The sequence below is a fragment of the Lynx canadensis genome, chromosome D2 (assembly GCF_007474595.2).
Source record: "Lynx canadensis isolate LIC74 chromosome D2, mLynCan4.pri.v2, whole genome shotgun sequence".
NCBI lineage: Eukaryota > Metazoa > Chordata > Mammalia > Carnivora > Felidae > Lynx > Lynx canadensis.
The window spans coordinates 14758066-14776503 of record NC_044313.2 but is presented as its reverse complement, the minus strand read 5'-3'; the positions used below and the strand labels follow the sequence as shown (position 1 = coordinate 14776503).

Here is an 18438-nt window from a genome sequence, read left to right as displayed (position 1 = left end):
AGCACTCCCAACCAGCCTTTTCCTGACCTCAAAGAACATTCCTGAGGCCGGAGACAGAAGGCGCCTGGTAGGGGCTGGCCTGGCTGGGACCGTCTCCTTGGGTGCCTCTCCCGGAAAAGCAGACCCGTGTGTGGAGCCTCCCCAGAGCTTGTGTGTGGGCTTAGTGGGAAGGGACAGGAGCCCTGACGTCAGACCGTGCGTTCAAATCTCCACTGCCCCTGATGCCGTGCTTCATCTCTGCATCTCCCCGTGTAGAAAAGGCAGAGACACTAACAGCGTCCCCTCCACAGGGCTGCGAGAGGGATTAAGGCCTGGAACCTACTTCCTGGCACAGAAAAGGGCTAAATAGGAATGTTACTGTTATGACTCTCAAGGTGCTTTGCAATGTTGGCTCTTTCTCTCCCACCACAGGCCTACGAGCAGGTAATGGGACAGACGTCTCTCCTCCTTTACATGAAAGGGCAGGTATAGAGGAATCCAGGAGATGGTCAGGATCCTCAGCCAGCGAGGGCCAGACTCTGCACGCAAACAGGACTTCGACTGGGTTCGGGAGCCACCTGAGGCCATCACACACTCCCCATGTGGCCAAGGAACACTTAGCCTAGCTCCCTCAAGAGGACGGTCTCCCAGAATCCTGTGGACGATATTTGGTGGCCCCTCTCGTATACCCGGAAAACACCGCTTCTGCCGTCTCTGAGCCTGGGGATGCTGGGGAGCAGTCCAGGGAGCCCCACGCCTGGGGCTTTCGGGGTGGACTCCTAAGGGTGCATCGGCAACCAGGGACCCGCGGCAAAGATGCTCCTCTTCGGCTTCATTGTCCAGTCCCAAGCACAAGCTGGCACAGGGCTTCAACCTTCCAGGGACCACTGAATACCTCCAGTGCAAGACACCGTGTGTGAGGTGGTGGCCATGGGGGGATAGGGTCAAAGACAGACAAAGGGCTCCTTCGGGATATGGCATCTGGCCTCCCGCCACCTGTACCATCACTTTCCCTCTCTTACGATCGGCAGTGAGCTAGGGGTGAGACGTCACCGTGCACCGTACAGGCCAAGCTTCAAGGACACCTCGGCCCGTGGACCACAGCACTTCTGAATCGGAAGCATGCGTGTGTATCTGAGTAATCCACATCACAACCCCATCACGGGCACTGCCCATCCACACTCGTCACAACCACAGATGCTTCCACCTGGAAAACGCGACAAGAGCAACGCAGAGCATGGCGTGTTAGCTGTCTTCATTTGAACAGTTCGGGTCAAAGATTGCTCCAAAGGTCAGTTTGGAAGGAGGATTCCTTTCCAAGCGATTACCTTGAAGCCCTCTGTTTTATTTTGCATTTGCAGCCATCACTCCGCCAAATGAATTCCAATCGCAGGCCAAGCTCGGCCTATGAATAAGGAACCGTCTACATCCTCTGTGCAAAGGAGGCCACTGTCCCCTGGCAGAGGGGCTGCTCAGGCAGTGACTTACTAGCCATTTCTCAATGTCCCTGGTTTCTGAGGAGCTAATACTCAGGCCGGTATCAGAGCCTCTCACACCGGATCCCACAGCCTTCCGAGGAGAGCCTGACGTTAGTGCAGCACAGAAACTCTGCAGCGTTGTCTTCGCCCTGCTGCTGCCACCGTGGGGCTGACAGCCCACAGCCCAGCCACAGGGTACTATCCTCTCTGACCCTCATCAGTGCCCAACAAGTCTGACCTGGCTGTGCAGCTCCTTCTCACCCCCAGCTGTGTAGACCCCTTTGAAAGCAGGGTAAGACACCTCCGCCAATGTCACTTGGTCCACATTCTTGTGCCTCTCCAAGTGCGGACTCAGGCAGTATCACAGGGAATGTTCTAGAAGTGCAAAATATCAAGCCCCACCCCAGACGTCAGGAATCAGAAGCTGATCCCAAAGCAGGCTCACGCTGGAGAACCACTGCTACAGAGCGGGGGTACCTGGGAGAAGTTCCTGAGTCCAGCTCTCCTCCCTCTCCTGGGAGGGTTCACTCTGTTCTGATGGCTCACTCGCGTCTGATCCTCTGGGTCCCTCAAAGCATGTGGCACTCCAGTCCTGCAGAGCCAGTGAATGAACCAACCACTGGCCAGTATGCAAAGCAAGAAGCACACTTTTTCAAGCCATATACCTTATTTTTAGCTAAAAATGTTTTTTTTTTAACGTTTTATTTTTATTTTTGAGACAGAGAGAGACAGAGCATGAACGGGGGAGGGGCAGAGAGAGAGGGAGACACAGAATCGGAAACAGGCTCCAGGCTCTGAGCCATCAGCCCAGGGCCCGACGCGGGGCTCGAACTCCCGGACCGCGAGATCGTGACCTGGCTGAAGTCGGACGCTTAACCGGCTGAGCCACCCAGGCGCCCCAAGCTAAAAATGTTTTAACTTGGATTTCTGAACCTGGAACGAGGAAGAGGTATTTCCCATTGGCTTTTGTCTATTTCCAGAGAAAGGTTTTCTAGAAAGGTTTCTAGCAGTGTCAAGATCCTTTGCTGGAGTGAATATTCTTGGAGAGAGGGCATTCCCTCTCCCCCAGACGTCCAGCCTAAGAAGTTCAAAGCTGTCAGATGGAGCCAGCTAATTCTCCAGCAGGAATTTCAACCGCTGAGTGCTCACCAAAAAAACCTCCGACCTCCAGGTTCCTGACATTTGCAACTCTAAGGGTTACCCCTGGTCCAACATCATTATAATCCATCAGCTCTCACCGTGGCAAATGATCCCCTGAGATGGCTCACATCAAGGTGTACCACCCCACCCAGCATTCCAAGGAGCAGAAGTTTACCTGTGATACGAGCTCTCACCTAGGGGAAAAGTGCCAGTGAGTCTTTCTGGACACAGACAGATTTTGCCCAGAGTTCTGCCTGCCTGAGCCGAACGTGACACTGAACCCCTCTGGCATGCCAGAACGGAGAAGGAAGGGCTGTCCGTGAAGGTGCTGCCTGTCAGAAGGGCATCTCTCGGAGCAAGAAACCAAGCTGGGCCCCGTGCACCAGCCTGCCACACGGCCCCAGAGTGATGGCTGACCGGAAGCTCTCAGCCGTTCTGCACCCGTTCTGCAAGAGCTCTGGCACCCGGCTCCTACTCGGCCCAGCCTCACCATACTGACCTGCTGGAGGTGAATGGGCTGGGCACGGGCTGTCACACACTCAGGGTGTCTTAGTTCAAGGGTGCGACAGGAATGTTTGCGCGCGCACGCGCACACACACACACTCACACACACACACATACACACACCCATCTAGCCCAAGATTATTCTGGTCCTTCTGTTGTGGCACCTGTCAGTATGAGGTCTAGGGAACCTGGCCATCTCAGAGAGCCTTTTAGGGTCCGTGAGGTCAAAGCTGTTTTCCTTCCCATACTAAATTCTTACTTCCCTTTCTCTCTCCCGTGTTCTCACGAGAGTGCCCTGTTCTTCCAGAAGCCCCATGACGTGGGATGCCGCAAAAGATTGAATGCCTGAGCAGATAGAAGGTATACGGCTCCAGGTGTCCTGAGGCCAGACACTAGATGGTAGAAGTGTAAAACAGGGCCATACTTCTCCCTAAGTTCTTTTGTTTTGGAAATACAGTGATTTTTTTTTTTTAATAAAAATCTGTTCTGTTATTTATGGTAACAGGGAACAGGGCTTCTTGGTGTTATTTTTTTTTTCTTCGTGTCATTTTTAAATGAAGTAATAAATATGTAAACCTTTCTTCACCTTTGATTCTCAATATAGTGCCAATAGATTTTATCCCACGCATACAAAACCCCCTGGGAGTCTCAGTCATTTTAAGAGTGTAAAGGAGCCCTGAAACCAAAAAGTTTGAAAACCATTGTTATTTTTTAAAATTTTAAAATATTTAGTCATTTTTGAGAGAGAGAAAGAGAGAGAGAGAGAGAGCGTGAGCAAGCGGGGGAGGGGCAGGGAGAGAGGGAGACAAGCAGGTTCCAAGCTCAGAGCTGTCAGCACAGAGCCCGACGCGGGGCTCAAACCCATGAACCGTGAGATCATGACCTGAGCCAAAGTCAGACACTTAACTGACTGAGTCACCCAGGCGCCCCACGAAAACCACTGTTTTAACGAGAAGTGAAAAATGTTTGGTGAGGGGCACGTAAGGCCTCTCCTGACAAGACGCAAAGATCTCTTGTTTAAAATTTTTGTTTTAAATGGAATATCTCGAGTCCACACTCACGGAGCGTCTTCGGAAAAGTATGTGAGCGGTTTGCAAGGGGCACACAGGTTGTGACAGAAGCAGGCGGCCCCCTCTGGGCTTTCGTTCCAGGGACACCACTGTGTGAACTCCTCATCTGTGACAGGGGGGCAGGGGATGGCGACAGCCCCGTTTCGGGGGTTGCGGCGAAGCACTCAGCACGGCATTCGGGACACGGCAAATGCCACACAAATGCTGCCCTCCTCGTCATCACCTTCATCACCGTCACCGCCATCCACACATTCCTGTCATCCTGTCCCCGGCTCTGCAGATTCTGGGTTCCTGAATAACGAGCCACGCTGCCCCCAGTCGTGGCTTGCTTCCTAATGGGCTGACAGGATGATTCACAGCACAGAACCACCCAGGGGACAGGAGGGATCGGTCTCAGTGGCACTGAGTCAGTCACTGCCCTTTGCTGGATCGCTCACATCACTGACTCAGACGCAAGCACCTCTAAGAACCCTTTATCCACAGTGACTCTGGGTCACTGAAGTAGCACGTGCCCCTGGAGGCTGCCAGGGGTCCTCCCCACTGCCTATTCAATTGCAACAATAGTGAATCTAGCACTTGAGGCCCAACAGTCTCGTGGCCACCTCCGCCCGTGTCTCACTGCGTATCTTTGTATGTCAATAATTGTCTATTCTCGACAGGAACGTTCTTGGGATGACACACGCTCCAAACACCTCTGGACTCCGTCTACCCCCGCCTCTGCCCCCGTGCTTTTCCCTGACGGTGCCACACTGGAGAGACGGTGATGTGGAAAGCTTGGCAATACGGCCTCGCCTTGGCATTTGCACATGCCGCTTAATGCCGTGGGTGCATACAAGTGTAAAGCAGTAAGAATCTACCCCCTCCACCCACCAGTCCTCCTTTAAAGGTCTCTGCATGCTACTGGGGGGAAGGGAATGTTATATCTGGGTTTCCAGCTTTTTTTTTTTCTTTTTTTGGTCCTCTATGATAACAACTTACGGGAAGAGCAAGGGACATACTTCTTGAGTGTTTGCTGTGTTGGGGGGCAGGCACCCCCAACTGCTGATTCGTTGGCATAGATACCAGCTGTCCATGCCCTAGCAGAACCAGGGCACCCGCCTAGGTCCACCTCACTCACCAACAACACTGACAACCACTGGGAAAGTGGGGGGGGGGGGGGGGGGGAGGCCCAACTCCAGCCTGGTGTGCAACTTTTCACACTGATGGTTCTTTTCAATTCTTATTTTTCTTGGATGCAAAATTTTCTGCCTAATTAATTGCTTTTGGAAATTACAGAGCGATTGCCCATTCACTGAGTTGGAAATACCCCATAGAAATGTAAATGCCAATGTGACTGTGGGATACCTAACTTGGGGTGATGCCTGAGTGGGGATCTGGGGTCTCCTGGGCGGAGCAGGGCTGCAAGCCGGGCTATGAGACCCAGGCGCGAGTCATACACTATAGCTCCCCCGCAAACGAGGGGGCAGATTTCCTCACGCAGAAATGAGACTGCTCTGGGTCATGGACCGTGGGTACTTCTGTCAAGTGCAAACTGTGCATGACTAACAGAAACCTTGTCTCCTGTGGACGGCAAGGACAGAGAGGTAACAGCCTCAGCTTATGGGGCCAGCATGCTGGTCAGCATAGGATGCCCTTGGACCCCAAAACTTATTGGTCTGGACGAGAGGGTAGCCCCCCCGGGAACACTGAGGTCTCCCCTTTCCCATTCTTTGCTCAGTGGATAAAACTGTTTGCAAAAAGAGCTGTATGAAATGGAAGCAACCCTTTCCTTTGGAGTTAAAAAAGAAAGCGATCATAAAATCTGTGTGGTTGGCTTTAGGTGGGCTCGAGGAGAAAGGCAGTTTGCTTGCCTGTGAACTTCACGGGTTTAGTATGTGAAATGGCTGCTGGGCAGAACAGAAGGGTCCCCTTTGAAGAGGAACAAGCCTCACAAAGCAGCAGAGGGGATCGTTTGGGGCTCCTCTCAGCTGCCAGCAGCTGACCTCTAGGGCCTTCCCACCCATCCCGACTTCAGCACTTTCGAGAAGGACTCCACATCTCTCGTCCACCACCATTTTTACCAGTGCTGCGGTCACGACGCTATTCACAAGATGGAGGTTTTCCTCTGATTAATGACACGGCCACAGGGCAGGGAGAAGGTAGGAAGGCAAACACCTGGGTGACCCCAACCTGGTGACATAACCATGGATTATTTAGAGCTCGCTGTCACTCTGTGACAGCAAAGAATTCATCTCCCGTGAGGTACACAGCCAGGTCCCTGATTTCTGCCGCCTTGGGGTAGGTGAGGGTTGAGGACTCTGAACTCCCATGACAGTTTGGCAGGGACTTATGGAGTATGACCAGGTTAAGCGGGAGCTACTGGGTGACAGGCACATGACTCACACATCGAGACCCTCGAGGCCAAACAGACTGTGCTCAATAAATGCGCCCTGAGTGAATGATTGAGTTAACAACAACAACAACAACAACAACAACAACAACAACAGAATAAACCAGTGTGGTGCAAGAGGATTTTTCTCCTACCTGTAGAAACAACTCTTGTCATCAGTAAGCTGTCACAGAGAAAGCTCCCTGTAATAAGCAATGAGTGCTCAAAAGGAAATTAGATAAAGTAAGAGCTTAATGAGCATGTATTACCTGAGTAGATTTTTCTTTAAATGATGCTAGGGGGTTCTGACGGACATTATGTCCTCACTGTCTGCTAAAACTGTCTTTAAAATTGGTGCTATCTTAGTTACTGAGCCATGAAGAGTGTCTAGATTCAGAGGCTGGCCGGAATTATCATTCTGCTTGTCTGGAACTAAAGGCAGTAAGGCTGAACAGTGTGAGAACATTGTATTCTTGTCACGAAAGACAATCATTTGGAAAAAAATGACGGAAACCAGGTTTTCGAGTTAGCAAGACCCGGTTGACCCCCACCTCCTCCATGCAGGAGCTGGGCCATCCCTGGGCTCATTGCTCCATGGGCTGTCCCCCCGCAAGGCAGCTGGGCAGATTAGAGACCACACTTACGCAGCGTTCTCAGCGCTGCTTATCATCAAAGTGCGGTGACTGGGTTGTCGCTTACATCGCACCTTCCTCACACCCACAGGCCTGGGCCCCTGTCCCATCAGTGCCACGCTTCTCTCTCCCAGGCTGCACATCCTTCCAGCCCAGATGGCAGCCCCTCTAGGAAGCTGTACTGATCCACCACTCTGAGTGAGCTGTTCTCACCTTTGTTCTCACTCTGTTCTCCCGTAGCACTTTGTATCTTCCTGGCCACAGACTACCACGCCAGCCTGTAATGACTGGATGTGTGCCTGCCTTCCTTGCTGCACTATAGGTGAGAAGCTGGGTTTTCACTCCCGGCACAATAACTGCTGGCCAGTTGGATGGATGGATGGATGGATGGATGGATGGATGGATGGACAGATGGGTGGGTGGATGCATGGAGGCACAGATGGGTGGGTGGATGCATGGATGGATGAACGGATAAATGGACAGAGAGTGGGTGGATGGATGGATGGGCAAATGCATGGATGGATGGATGGATGGATGGTCAGACAGGTGGGTGGATGGATGGATAGACAGGTGGGTTGATAGGGAGACAGGTGGGTAGATGCGTGGATGGATGGACAGATAGGTGGGTGGGTGGATGGATGGATGGATGGATGGATGGATGGACAAACAGTGGTTGGGTGGATGGACAGATTTCCTGTGTTCAAACCAGTGTTACTCTGAGTTCTACTCCTTTTGCCTCCAAGTGACTGACACCCATGCTCACCACACTTTTCTTCCTAAAATTCTGTTTTCCCTCAGATTTGCAGAGGACTTTGGTTTTCCAACTCTCTAACTTCTAATCTCTATAACGTCTCTTTAGACATGTTTACCATAAACCTGGTGTTCATAAGGTTCAGTCTTTGGTCTATTTCTCTTTTCACCACCTTTCCCTGGGAAATAAATCCTATGATGTATCTTCAACAACCTCTGTGTTGGTCATTCTAAAATCTACTCCTAGCCCCTTGTCTGAGACCCATTCATGTTTTAAATGTATCCATTCATTTACCTATCCAGCAAACATTTAGTAAGAACAGGGTATTTTCCTGGGCACAGTTTTGGGCTCTTAGGATGTATCATAGATCTATCCTAACTGTGGAACTTATATCCCAGTGAAGAGGAAAACAATAATCAAAACAAGTAAGTAAACTGCATAATGTGTTAGAAGGTGACCAGTGCTTTGAAAAAGGAGAGCAAAATAAGGTTGGGAATGTGCAGGGGACACACAACATTAAATAGGAGGTGGTGCGAGCCTCATTAAAATGAGATTTAAGGAGAGTTGGAGGTGTGGGAGTTTGGGAGCATCTGGAGAAAGAGTGGTTATAGCAGAGGGAACAGCTAGAACAAAGGTCTAGGGGCGGGACCTGCCTGGTGCATTCGAGGAAGCAGAGACATCCGAGACAGGATGGCTGGAGAAGAGGCCAGAAAGACAAGGGCAAAGGGACAGTTCCTGTGGGACTTTGGGGCCACTGAAAGGACTGTGCCTTTACCTCTAAGTGCCTGGCTGTAGGAACCTTTCATCCCCATGCAGAACACAGACATCCTTGTGCACTGCAGACCCTTCCCTGCCTCTAGTAGTAGACTCTGCTGACCGTGGCTTCCAGTGGGTCAAAGTATACATCCCCTCTCACCTCAGTGGCTGGGCCAGGAATAGGCACATGCCACAACCAAGGCCAATCAAAGTCCTTAAATGGAATTTTTCTAACAGGTTGCAGTGGGGAAGCATCTGTCCGTCTTTAACTATGAGATTATAGGATATGTGCATGGACTTGTGGGTGGCAGCACTCGTGGAGAAACAGGACAGGAGAAAAATGCAGGCCGAGGGAGCAGCGAGGTAACAGTGCAGTGCTAGTGACACGGTGCCCTCCGTTCTGGTCGTGTTCAATGACCCTGCCTTCCCAGTCCTATGAGTTAATGCCCTAGAAGCTTAAGTTAGGTTTCTCTCATGGACCGAAAGAGTCATGAAAGTGTCAAACACAGCATGGCCCAAACCATTCATGGTCCTCTTCCCCTACCTCTAACCCAAGAGACAAGTCCATCCCTCCTTCTTCTGTTCCCCATCCTGGCTACTAACACCATCATCTGCCAGGCCACCAGGTTGCAGAGACCCACGTTAGCCTCTGTCTATGCCAGGTGCTCAGCAAATCCTCAAGTCCTCCCTTCCATGGTGCCTCAAGTTTTCCAACTATCATTCTGTTCTTCTGGTCACCTCTCCTCCAGTCCACCACAAGAATCTCCCACCTGCTCCCTGGACTCTTCCCAAGCTGATTCTCCTCCACCCTACAACCCAGAAGCCCTTTGAGGCTCAGCTGCCCATGTTTCTCTCCCCTCATAAAGCTTCGATGGACAAAGTCAATACTTCAACATGGCACTGGAGGTTCCCAACCCCTTGCCTTTATATCACACTGATTTTTCTCCCTCCAGGAGAGTCTCCAGGCCCATACCTCCCACCTCTATCACTGTATCATCCCCAAACCCAGGGCCTTCCTTCTGCTTGACTTTCCCTGCTTCTCTCCCATGATGCCCTTGGCTCCCGAGACCCTCCGCGATGACACCTCCTTCCCCAAAGAAATAGGGGGCTCTTTCTTTGGGCTTCCTGGGCAGACTGCATTCCATCCCTCTTCTACTCACTTTCACGAATTCAAAGATGGTAAAAGACGGATCTGATGCCAAGACTCCATGTGCCCACACGTATCTAATAACTGACAGAATGTGCAAATATAAAGAAAGGAGTCTGTGATTCTTTCTGTCTCGGGGCCAAGAATGGCAAAAGTGAGTCTGGTGAGGACGTGGGCAGGTGGAGGAAGGAGCAAAGGAACTGAAGCAGGGACTCCGAGCTTTGGGCAGGCACGGGGAAGGAGCTGGCTGGAGAGACAGAGAATGGGATGTAAATCTAGACAGGCATTTTTTAGCGACAGGCTCCAGCAGTGGCAGACAAATGGCTCCACACCGGCCTCTGCCAAAAGAGAGATAAGGAAAGAGATACGAGGTGACAAGATAGAGCAAGTTGTAGCAGGCTCTCGCCTGATTCACAGCTCGGGTTGCCCCTCTGAGCCCGGACGATGGCGAGGCCCGGATAAGGCTTAGCTGGTGCTGAGCGGCCACTGGCTTCCTCGGTGCACAGGCTGGGGGTGGGGGCCTGGAAGACCCAACAGGAAGCTGGGGTCAAAGAATGTGGCAGCGGATTTTGGAGGACATCCTTGCTCTTCTCAGGATCCTGACCAATCTGCCGCCTGCACACAGGAGCTCCCCCTCAAGGGTCCAGGGGGCTCCCAGCGCACAGGCTGGGCGGCAGGCTGCTCGAGCAGGTGGGGGCACCGGCACTCCGCATGCATGGCTAAAGACACCCCTGTAATCATCTGAAGTAAAAACTGCTCAAATGAACTGGAAAATGTTTTACTTGTATTTTCTCATATTCCCGAACCTTTCTTTCCATGGTTCAAAAGTTTGCGTTGTCTAATTGCTGATTTCCATTTGTGAATGAATCAGCGTAAAATAAAATTAAGTACCAAATTAATCTACCCATCTAGTTTTAGGCATTAATTATCCTTTGAGCCATTTTCTCCTGGGCTTGCCGCATGTCAAGACAAGCCCAGATACAGTAATACAGAATCCAGTTTTCAACTCGGGAATGCAGCCGAAGCAGTGGAGGATGTCCTTGATTTCTGAGAACCACAGTGCGTGGTGGGAAGGAGATCTGATTCCAGGCAAATGAAACACTCCTCACCTTTTAAAGGTGCACTAACACTGTCAGCCCAAGTAAGTTACTGGAGCAGAAATCTGCTGCGTGGTTTTGTGATGTGTTCTCCGGTTGTCCAGTTAATAGATTAACAACAACACATCTCCTCGAAGTATAACACAGTCAGCCCCAGGGTGAAAAAGTGGTGCTGGCTAGGGCAGTATTTTGAAAATTACATATGCTGTTCCTCTGGAACTGTACCTGAGAGGCCTTCCTGGTTCTGCTAAAAACAAACAAAACAAAAACCAGGGCCTCCAGGACACAATTATAGAATCCTCAGTCCCTGGGGAAAGACAGAACCATATACCTGGTGACTTGATCAAAGCCACCACTCCTGGAAACTATGGGGGCACAGAGCCAGGGTGCCAGGGGAGTGAACAGATCTCCTGCCGGGCCCCAAGAAATCCTTGGGATCAGAGGGCTCAGAGGCCCTGATACCCTCTCTTCTGAGCTTCAGCATTATCAGAATCTTTCTAGAAGGAATGAGATATCCTTGACCAACCACTATTTCACCTTAAAAAGAAGGAACTTCCACAATGCATGACAACATAGATGAACCTGGAGGAATTTATGCTAAGCGAAATAAGCCAGTCACAGAAGGACACATACTGCATGATATCTCTTATATGAGGTATCTAAAATCATCAAACTCATGGAAGCAAAGAACAGAATTACGGGTGCTGAGAGATGGGGGGTGGGGAGCAGGGTGCTGCTAATCAGTATGTATAAATTTCAGTTACACGAGATGAATGAGTTTTAGAGATCTGCTACAGCACACTGTGCCTACAGACAACAGTACTAGATCTCGCAGCCAGGGAGGAAGGGAGGAAGGGAGGCAGGAAGAGAGGGAGGAAGGGAGGGAGGAAGGGAGGAAGGGAGGAAAGAAGGAATGCAACATTCACTTCCAAACGTACTTCCGATAAAGCGAAAAGTCTCAGATACAACGTGTTTAACTCGGTGGGCTGGCTCCGGCTGGAACCTGTTAGGGCCCCACCCCCAGGGCACAATGTCAATGCTTTGGGAAACTGGTTATATACTGAGTAGGAACAGAGTTCCCCTGGTGCCCCAGGACGCAGCACCTTTATGGCTTGTGCAGAATGGCCCAAGAAGGGCACAGCCACCAAACCACCCAGCCTCCTCCAGGTCATTCTCAACAGCAACACCATGAGGCAGCACCGAGAGCCACAGGCGGTGAGCTGCTCAGTAGCCTTAAGCTCCCTCTTTTCCTGGCTTTCCAGGTACCAAGGAAAGGAATCAGAGGGTCCACTGGCAAGGGAGGCAGTGTGCTTCAGGGGAAGAAGGTGAGCCTTTTAACTTTCATCACGCCCTCCTCATAATACCTCTGTAGACAAGCTTGGAGGCCCCAACCACCCCAAGAGGAAAGGAACCGGTCAGCTTCTCTAAAAGGGAAAGGAAAAAAAAAGAAAAGAGTCAAAAGGGGAGGCTCAAGTTGCGACTCGTCTGTTTGAAGGCACAGGGCAGGAGAGAGACAGGTTTTGTGCAGAGGCACCGCTGGACCCGGGCGGAAGGAGCCCGTGTGCCTCGAGTTGGAAACTATTAAGTGCAGGGGAGTTTTTTTTGTTTGTTTGTTTGTTTTTAATTTTTTTTTTAAATTTTTTTTTTCAACGTTTATTTATTTTTGGGACGGAGACAGACAGAGCATGAACGGGGGAGGGGCAGAGAGAGAGGGAGACACAGAATCGGAAACAGGCTCCAGGCTCCGAGCCATCAGCCCAGAGCCCGACGCGGGGCTCGAACTCACGGACCGCGAGATCGTGACCTGGCTGAAGTCGGACGCTTAACCGACTGCGCCACCCAGGCGCCCCAAGTGCAGGGGAGTTTTAATGATCCGGAGCAGCTCTGACAGCCAGCGATGTAGAGATGCAAACGGAGCATTTGAAAAGTGTGAGCGTTCAAAGAAAACTGTTTTTAGGAAGCAATTTCTCCTCTCGCTGTCCCTTTCCTTTGGGAATACTTCAAGGAGGTCTCAAGTCATCCTATCCGCGGTGCCTCCCTCTCTCTGAGTGGGTAAGGGTCAGGGTACCTGTAACGCGAAACCCCGAGGCAGCCCCAGCTCCCGGGAGTACCAGCTGCTGCTCTGGGCATTAGTAACTACAAGGGCCTCATCAGGATGGATGGAGGAGAGACCGAAAGAAGGCATAAATTAAAGACAAGATTAATAAAATCTGATGAAAGAAAACACCCCTAGTCTCCCCAGCAGCTTAAATTACATTTACCACATCTGACAGGGAGGAGGTAATCCTCAGTAAGAAGTCGAGGCTCTGGAAAGAAATTATAGGCTACATAACTTAGCGATGGGTACCACCGGGGAAGTTGCTGATTCACCTTCCCAGGGAAGACTCAAGACAGGCTACAAAGCCCATCAGCTCCCACTGAGACAAATTTCACTTGGTAGGGCCCCTGGGTCATCCGGCGTCTGGGTTCCCAAACAGCCTTCCAGTTATTCAGGCCACCACCCCACTGCACGGCAGCCGCGGTCACTGCACCCCCCACCTTGGTGTGACCGGGCACCGTCAGTTATTAGGCAGGACTGTCCCCGCTGTTCCCCCGTACATTTCTGCCCCATTCCGCTGAGGCCACTCTCTGCTGCTGAGGCTGTCTCAAAACACAAATAATTCCTGGAACTTTCTCAGTAGATCAGTCTGAGCCCCCTGCTCTCTGCACGTTCCTTCTGCCATCTCCCCCAGAACGCCCCAAGTTCCCAAATTTCCAGCTATTTCTCACTACAGCTCAGCAGAAAAGCAATCCCACTTGGGTAATTCACACCAGCTCTCCAAGGATTCTCTACATTGAGAAGAGCAGGCCAGGCAATGGGCTCAGGATGGGCTCTCAGCCTGTGCAGGAGAGGTCACAGATCTCCTGCGGAGCTTGCGAGACAAACCTCACAATGATAAGGGAAGTCTCCATCATCACCCGCCTCTCCCACCTCCCGGCCACGGCTCGCTGGGCTTGCCCACAGCTCTGCACCCTCCCCATACAGCTTCCTGTCTTGAGGCCACCTGGCTTGGACCCATCAGAGAACACCAGTAACATCTACCATAGAGACAGGGAGGAGCTGTAGCTGGCTGGCTTTCAGCCAAGTCCAGTACCCAGAAGAGGGATCTCTTCTGTTTGAAGACTAAAGGGGGCACAGGAACTTGAGTTTCAGATCCGGGAGTCTTCGCAGGAGGGCAGTTCAGAATCTCTGCTCCCGGGGCGCCTGGGTGGCTCAGTCGGTTAAGAGTCCAACTCTTGGTTTCAGCTCAGGTCATGATCTCACAGTTCTGGGTTCGAGCCCCACGTCAGGCTCCATGCTGACATGCCTGCTTTTTCTCTCTCTCGATCTGACTCTCCCCCATTCACATCCCTCTTTCTCTCTCTCTAAATAAATAAATAAACTTAAAAAAAAAATGAATCTCTGCTCTCTCCCAACCGGCTCTTACAGCTTCTTCCCTGTGCCTTGCTCCTCAGCTACATTCATCATCTCCCGCAGGGAGGTCTTCTACTCCCTGGCTGACCAGCTTCCCCAGGTTATGGCTGGACACAGGCTCTGCCCCTTCCTTCTAGCAAGCTGTGTCCCTGCCTCTAGCCGATAGCTAAGAAAATCTCAGGGGAGCCGAGGCCTCGGAGTGAGAGAGTCCTTGGAGAAGTGCACTGTGGGAGCACTTGGCTCATCCCAGGGCACAAAGGGTCATCTACATTCTTCCCCACACGGCAAATCACCTGCTCCCAACAATAACAACAACAAGTGGAAGGACATTACTTCCAGAAAAACCTTCAGCATGGGAGGAATCCTGCAGATAATGAGGATTTTTAATTGTCTTTGGTCACTGTTGGAACTAGTTTAAGCGAAGAATGGGCTGTCATTCTATCAGAATAAAACTGGCCAGAAACTCAGCTCACCAGTATCTTCAAAATATGACATCCCCCCCCCACCGTTGCTCTTTGCTCTTTAGAAATGGGGACCCTATAAGAAAACAAGTACACAGTCACACTCTCATCTCCTTGCCCACCTGTGAACATTTGTTGAGTGCACAGGATTTTGTCAGAGATGGTGTTTGGAGGCTCCTGGCTCTACCCTGGGGATACAGTGCACCTGTCGTCAAAATGACGCCCCGTCCGCACCTCCAGCCCGGGATCCAGCCTGCACGTCTGAAGGCAACACTATCATCGCCTCAGGCTGCAAAGTCTCAAGTCTCTGCTTATCAAAATCTGCCTGCATCCATCAGCAACTGAATGCAACCCTAAGTTCTAGAAGGACACACATCAACTTGTTGACAGTGGCAGCTGAGGGCAAGTGGGAACAGAGGGGAGGGGGCAGCTACCTAATTCTTTATTCCTTGTTATTTTTTTTTAACACGGAGAATGTGTTCGTGGATTCCTTCAGACATTAAAATAAATGAACGATGTGGCCAAAAAGGAAAAGGAAGGTACTGTTTTTAGCAACAAGGCAGGGCTTAGCAGAGGGTTCTGATGCGGGTTGAGATCCAGAAGCATGACCGAACAAGAGGGTGCCCGCTTTTCTTAGCCGCAGGGATGACGCAACGGCCCAGAACAGACCCAGGCATTCTGGAAGTTCTCTTCAGGGCTGGACACAGTGCCTCTCACTGGTCTCTCCCAGATTTCAGACCTTGACAGTCAAGAGCCCCCATATCTGCAGCCCACCCCTCCCCTGACCCAATTAACCCGTTAAGATCCTTGGAAGCAGCTCAGAGCTTTGCTGAGCCAGCACAAGCCTTTAAGTCACCTGGCCTCAGGTGACCCTCTGTGCTTACTAAGCACCTCTCAAAGCTTTCCCCAGGTTAACGAGAGGAACCTTCCTGACCAGCTTCTGAAAAACCCTGTGTCAACGCAGAGGTCAGTTTCTGGCCAATCCGGTCCACCGCCTGCCCTCCCCTCAGCCTCACCCATCCCCCCTCCCATTTCTGAAACTCAGAAAACAGGAGCTTGGCCACTGAAGCCGCCACAAAGGTTCTCCTCGCCGGCTCGTTAATCACCCGGCTGCCGGAGCCCGCTTACCTGCAGATGTAATTCGTCTTGCACGAGTCCTGCAAAGTCAGGCAGTTGGGTTTCTCCCTCTCCTCGTAGGAGCACACGGGCACGATGGTCTGCCGCCTCCGCTCCGTGCACGCGATGTCCCGGCAGGAGCAGAAGAGCATTCCGTAGCTGTGCTTGGCCGGAACCTTGTCGAAGAACTGCCGCAGGGCCTTGTGGCACTTGCGCCGGTTGCAGACCTCGTTGGACATGCTGGTGGTGCACGGGGTGATGTACGCGGACCTGTACTTCTTACAGGTGTCGTCGAGGTTACAGGCCTTGGCGGCGTCCAGGCAGTTGTTCCCCTTGGGAACGTGCTCCACTGCAGAGGAGAGAAAGGCAGGTGTGATCGCAGTGCCGGGCGCCTGGCCACGCACACTGCTTGTCTTCACCGAGATCCGGCCTTTTCCCTGGCGCTGTGGCGAGCTCTGATCAACTCTGTGTTTTGAAGCGAATAGGTAATGAGTTCACGACAAGGAGAAAATAGAAGGTGTGCAAAGGCTGGGGACCCAAGGCAGCCCACAAGTCCCTAGTGCTCCCTCAGATGCATAATTAGGCGGTACGGAGCGAGGCCAAACGAGGGAAGGTTGCTTAGGCACCTGCCTGACTACGTGTAAACAAGGCAACAGGAGAATAAGTTTCCAGCTCCTGGTCGGTAAACTGAAATTAGGAGAAAAGAAAAAAGCAACAAATTATATACTTGTTCATTATGCAGTATATAAAATGATATGCTGAATGTAAGTATAATTGCCATGCAATTCCTCCAGGAATATAATTATGTAATAAATGCATATAGTACATGCTAATTACTATATGATTACAGAGTAATTACATGGTTATTTGAGCCTAGAAGACAAAATATTATGCCAGCTCCCTAAACAGGAAGAAGCGGCTACGACGAGGTTGTATTTAAGTTCTAGCTCACAGGCCATTGGAAGAAAACCAGAACAAATTACGTGAAAATCTGTAAACCTCAATTACCACTTAACTTGCCACACACAAAATGTGGGATCTACGGGTCTTGAGGCTGCAGATTAGAAAAATTCAGCTAGTATTCTGGATGGAATTTCAATGGGCTTACAAACATAGGCTTTAGGAATCTCACAAAACATACGTTGCCTTCTGCCCAAACCCTTTCTGCTCATGCTCAGAGAAAACAGAGCTGTCCGCTGCCAAGCTGCCCACGGTGCGGCCTGGACAGAGAGCAAGGGGGAGGCCAGGCCCATTGCAGTAGCCAGGTGGACTGGCAGGGCCAGGCCCAACGGACAAAGTCAAAAGATGAGTAGACAAAGGAAATGAAGCTGGTTGTGGGAGCCCTGCCCCCTGCCCCTCCTCCAGCAAGTTCCTGCTCAGGCCTTATTCAGCCCCTGCTTGGGTTCCCCCTTCACTCTCTTTGTGCCCCAGTTGATGGGAGCCATGAAGGCATTTGGGAAATTACAAGAGGCTAGAGAACTGACAAGAGAGGAGAAAGGGTCCGTTGGGTTGGGTGGGTCTGAAAGACAAGAGTGGTGCATTTAGTACACGTCCAAAGGGCACATGGAATGTTATTCAACCTTACACAAAGAAGGAAATCCTGCCTTAGGTGGCAACAGGGATGAACCCTGAGGACATTATCCTAAGTGAAATAAGCCAGTCACAGCAGGACAACCGTTGCATGATTCCACTTACAAGGTTTCGAAAACACTCAGGCTCAGAGAAACAGAGAGTAGGACGGTAATGGCCAGGGGCTGGAGGAGGGGGAAACGGGGAGTTGTTACTCAAGAGGCATCAAGTCTTAGACATGAGTAAGTTCTAAAAATCTGCAGGGCGGCCTCATGCCTACCGTTGACAGTGCTGTATTACACAGTTACGAGGGTCAGTGTGTTAAGAGGGTAAATCTCATGGTAAACGTTCTCACTACAATGTTTTGTTTTTTTTTTTTTAATGTAAACCGGGACACGGCACACAAGGCAAGTCTAACATTTCAGGGAAAGAAAAACACTTCCTGTTTTACTGACAATGGGTCTTGCTTTAAGAAAACCCTGGACGCAAAAGTCCGAAATCACAAAATGATACCGTGGCACCACCAGGCAGAACCCTATTATGCCTCAGGTTCACGTCTCTGCTACGACACCTGAATCCAAAAATTTAATGTGAAAGGCAATAAACAAGACATCCAGCCCATGTCGGGCGAGCAGCACAAGAAGCCAGCGGCTGCACATACATCCCTGGTTTAGCAAGCGCACCTGGTGCATTTTCTGCATCCTGACCTTCCCAGACCAGCTTCCCTCTGGCTCCCCTGTTTTCACACGCTAACTCCTCAGGACTCAAGAAATGAAATATTCACCATGTGCTCTGACAGGATCATCAGGGCCTACAGGCCTCGGTAACACTTCCAGCCTTTTCCGCTTTTCAGACTTTTAATGTCGTGCTGTTGGGCCCATCAGCAACAGTGATTCATATTCTCGAAGGTCTAGAG

At 51.0% G+C, this 18438-nt stretch overlaps 1 protein-coding gene across 3 annotated transcripts in view; it reads right to left on the bottom strand.

Annotated features, from left to right (window-relative positions):
* Positions 1–18438, bottom strand: part of GFRA1 (GDNF family receptor alpha 1) — a 209802-nt gene that overhangs the window by 47272 nt on the left and 144092 nt on the right. For all 3 annotated transcript variants that reach the window (XM_030335078.1, XM_030335079.1, XM_030335080.1), the window contains one exon: positions 15966–16302. In XM_030335078.1, the coding sequence (XP_030190938.1) occupies positions 15966–16302 (337 nt within the window). The remainder of the gene's footprint in view (positions 1–15965; positions 16303–18438) is intronic.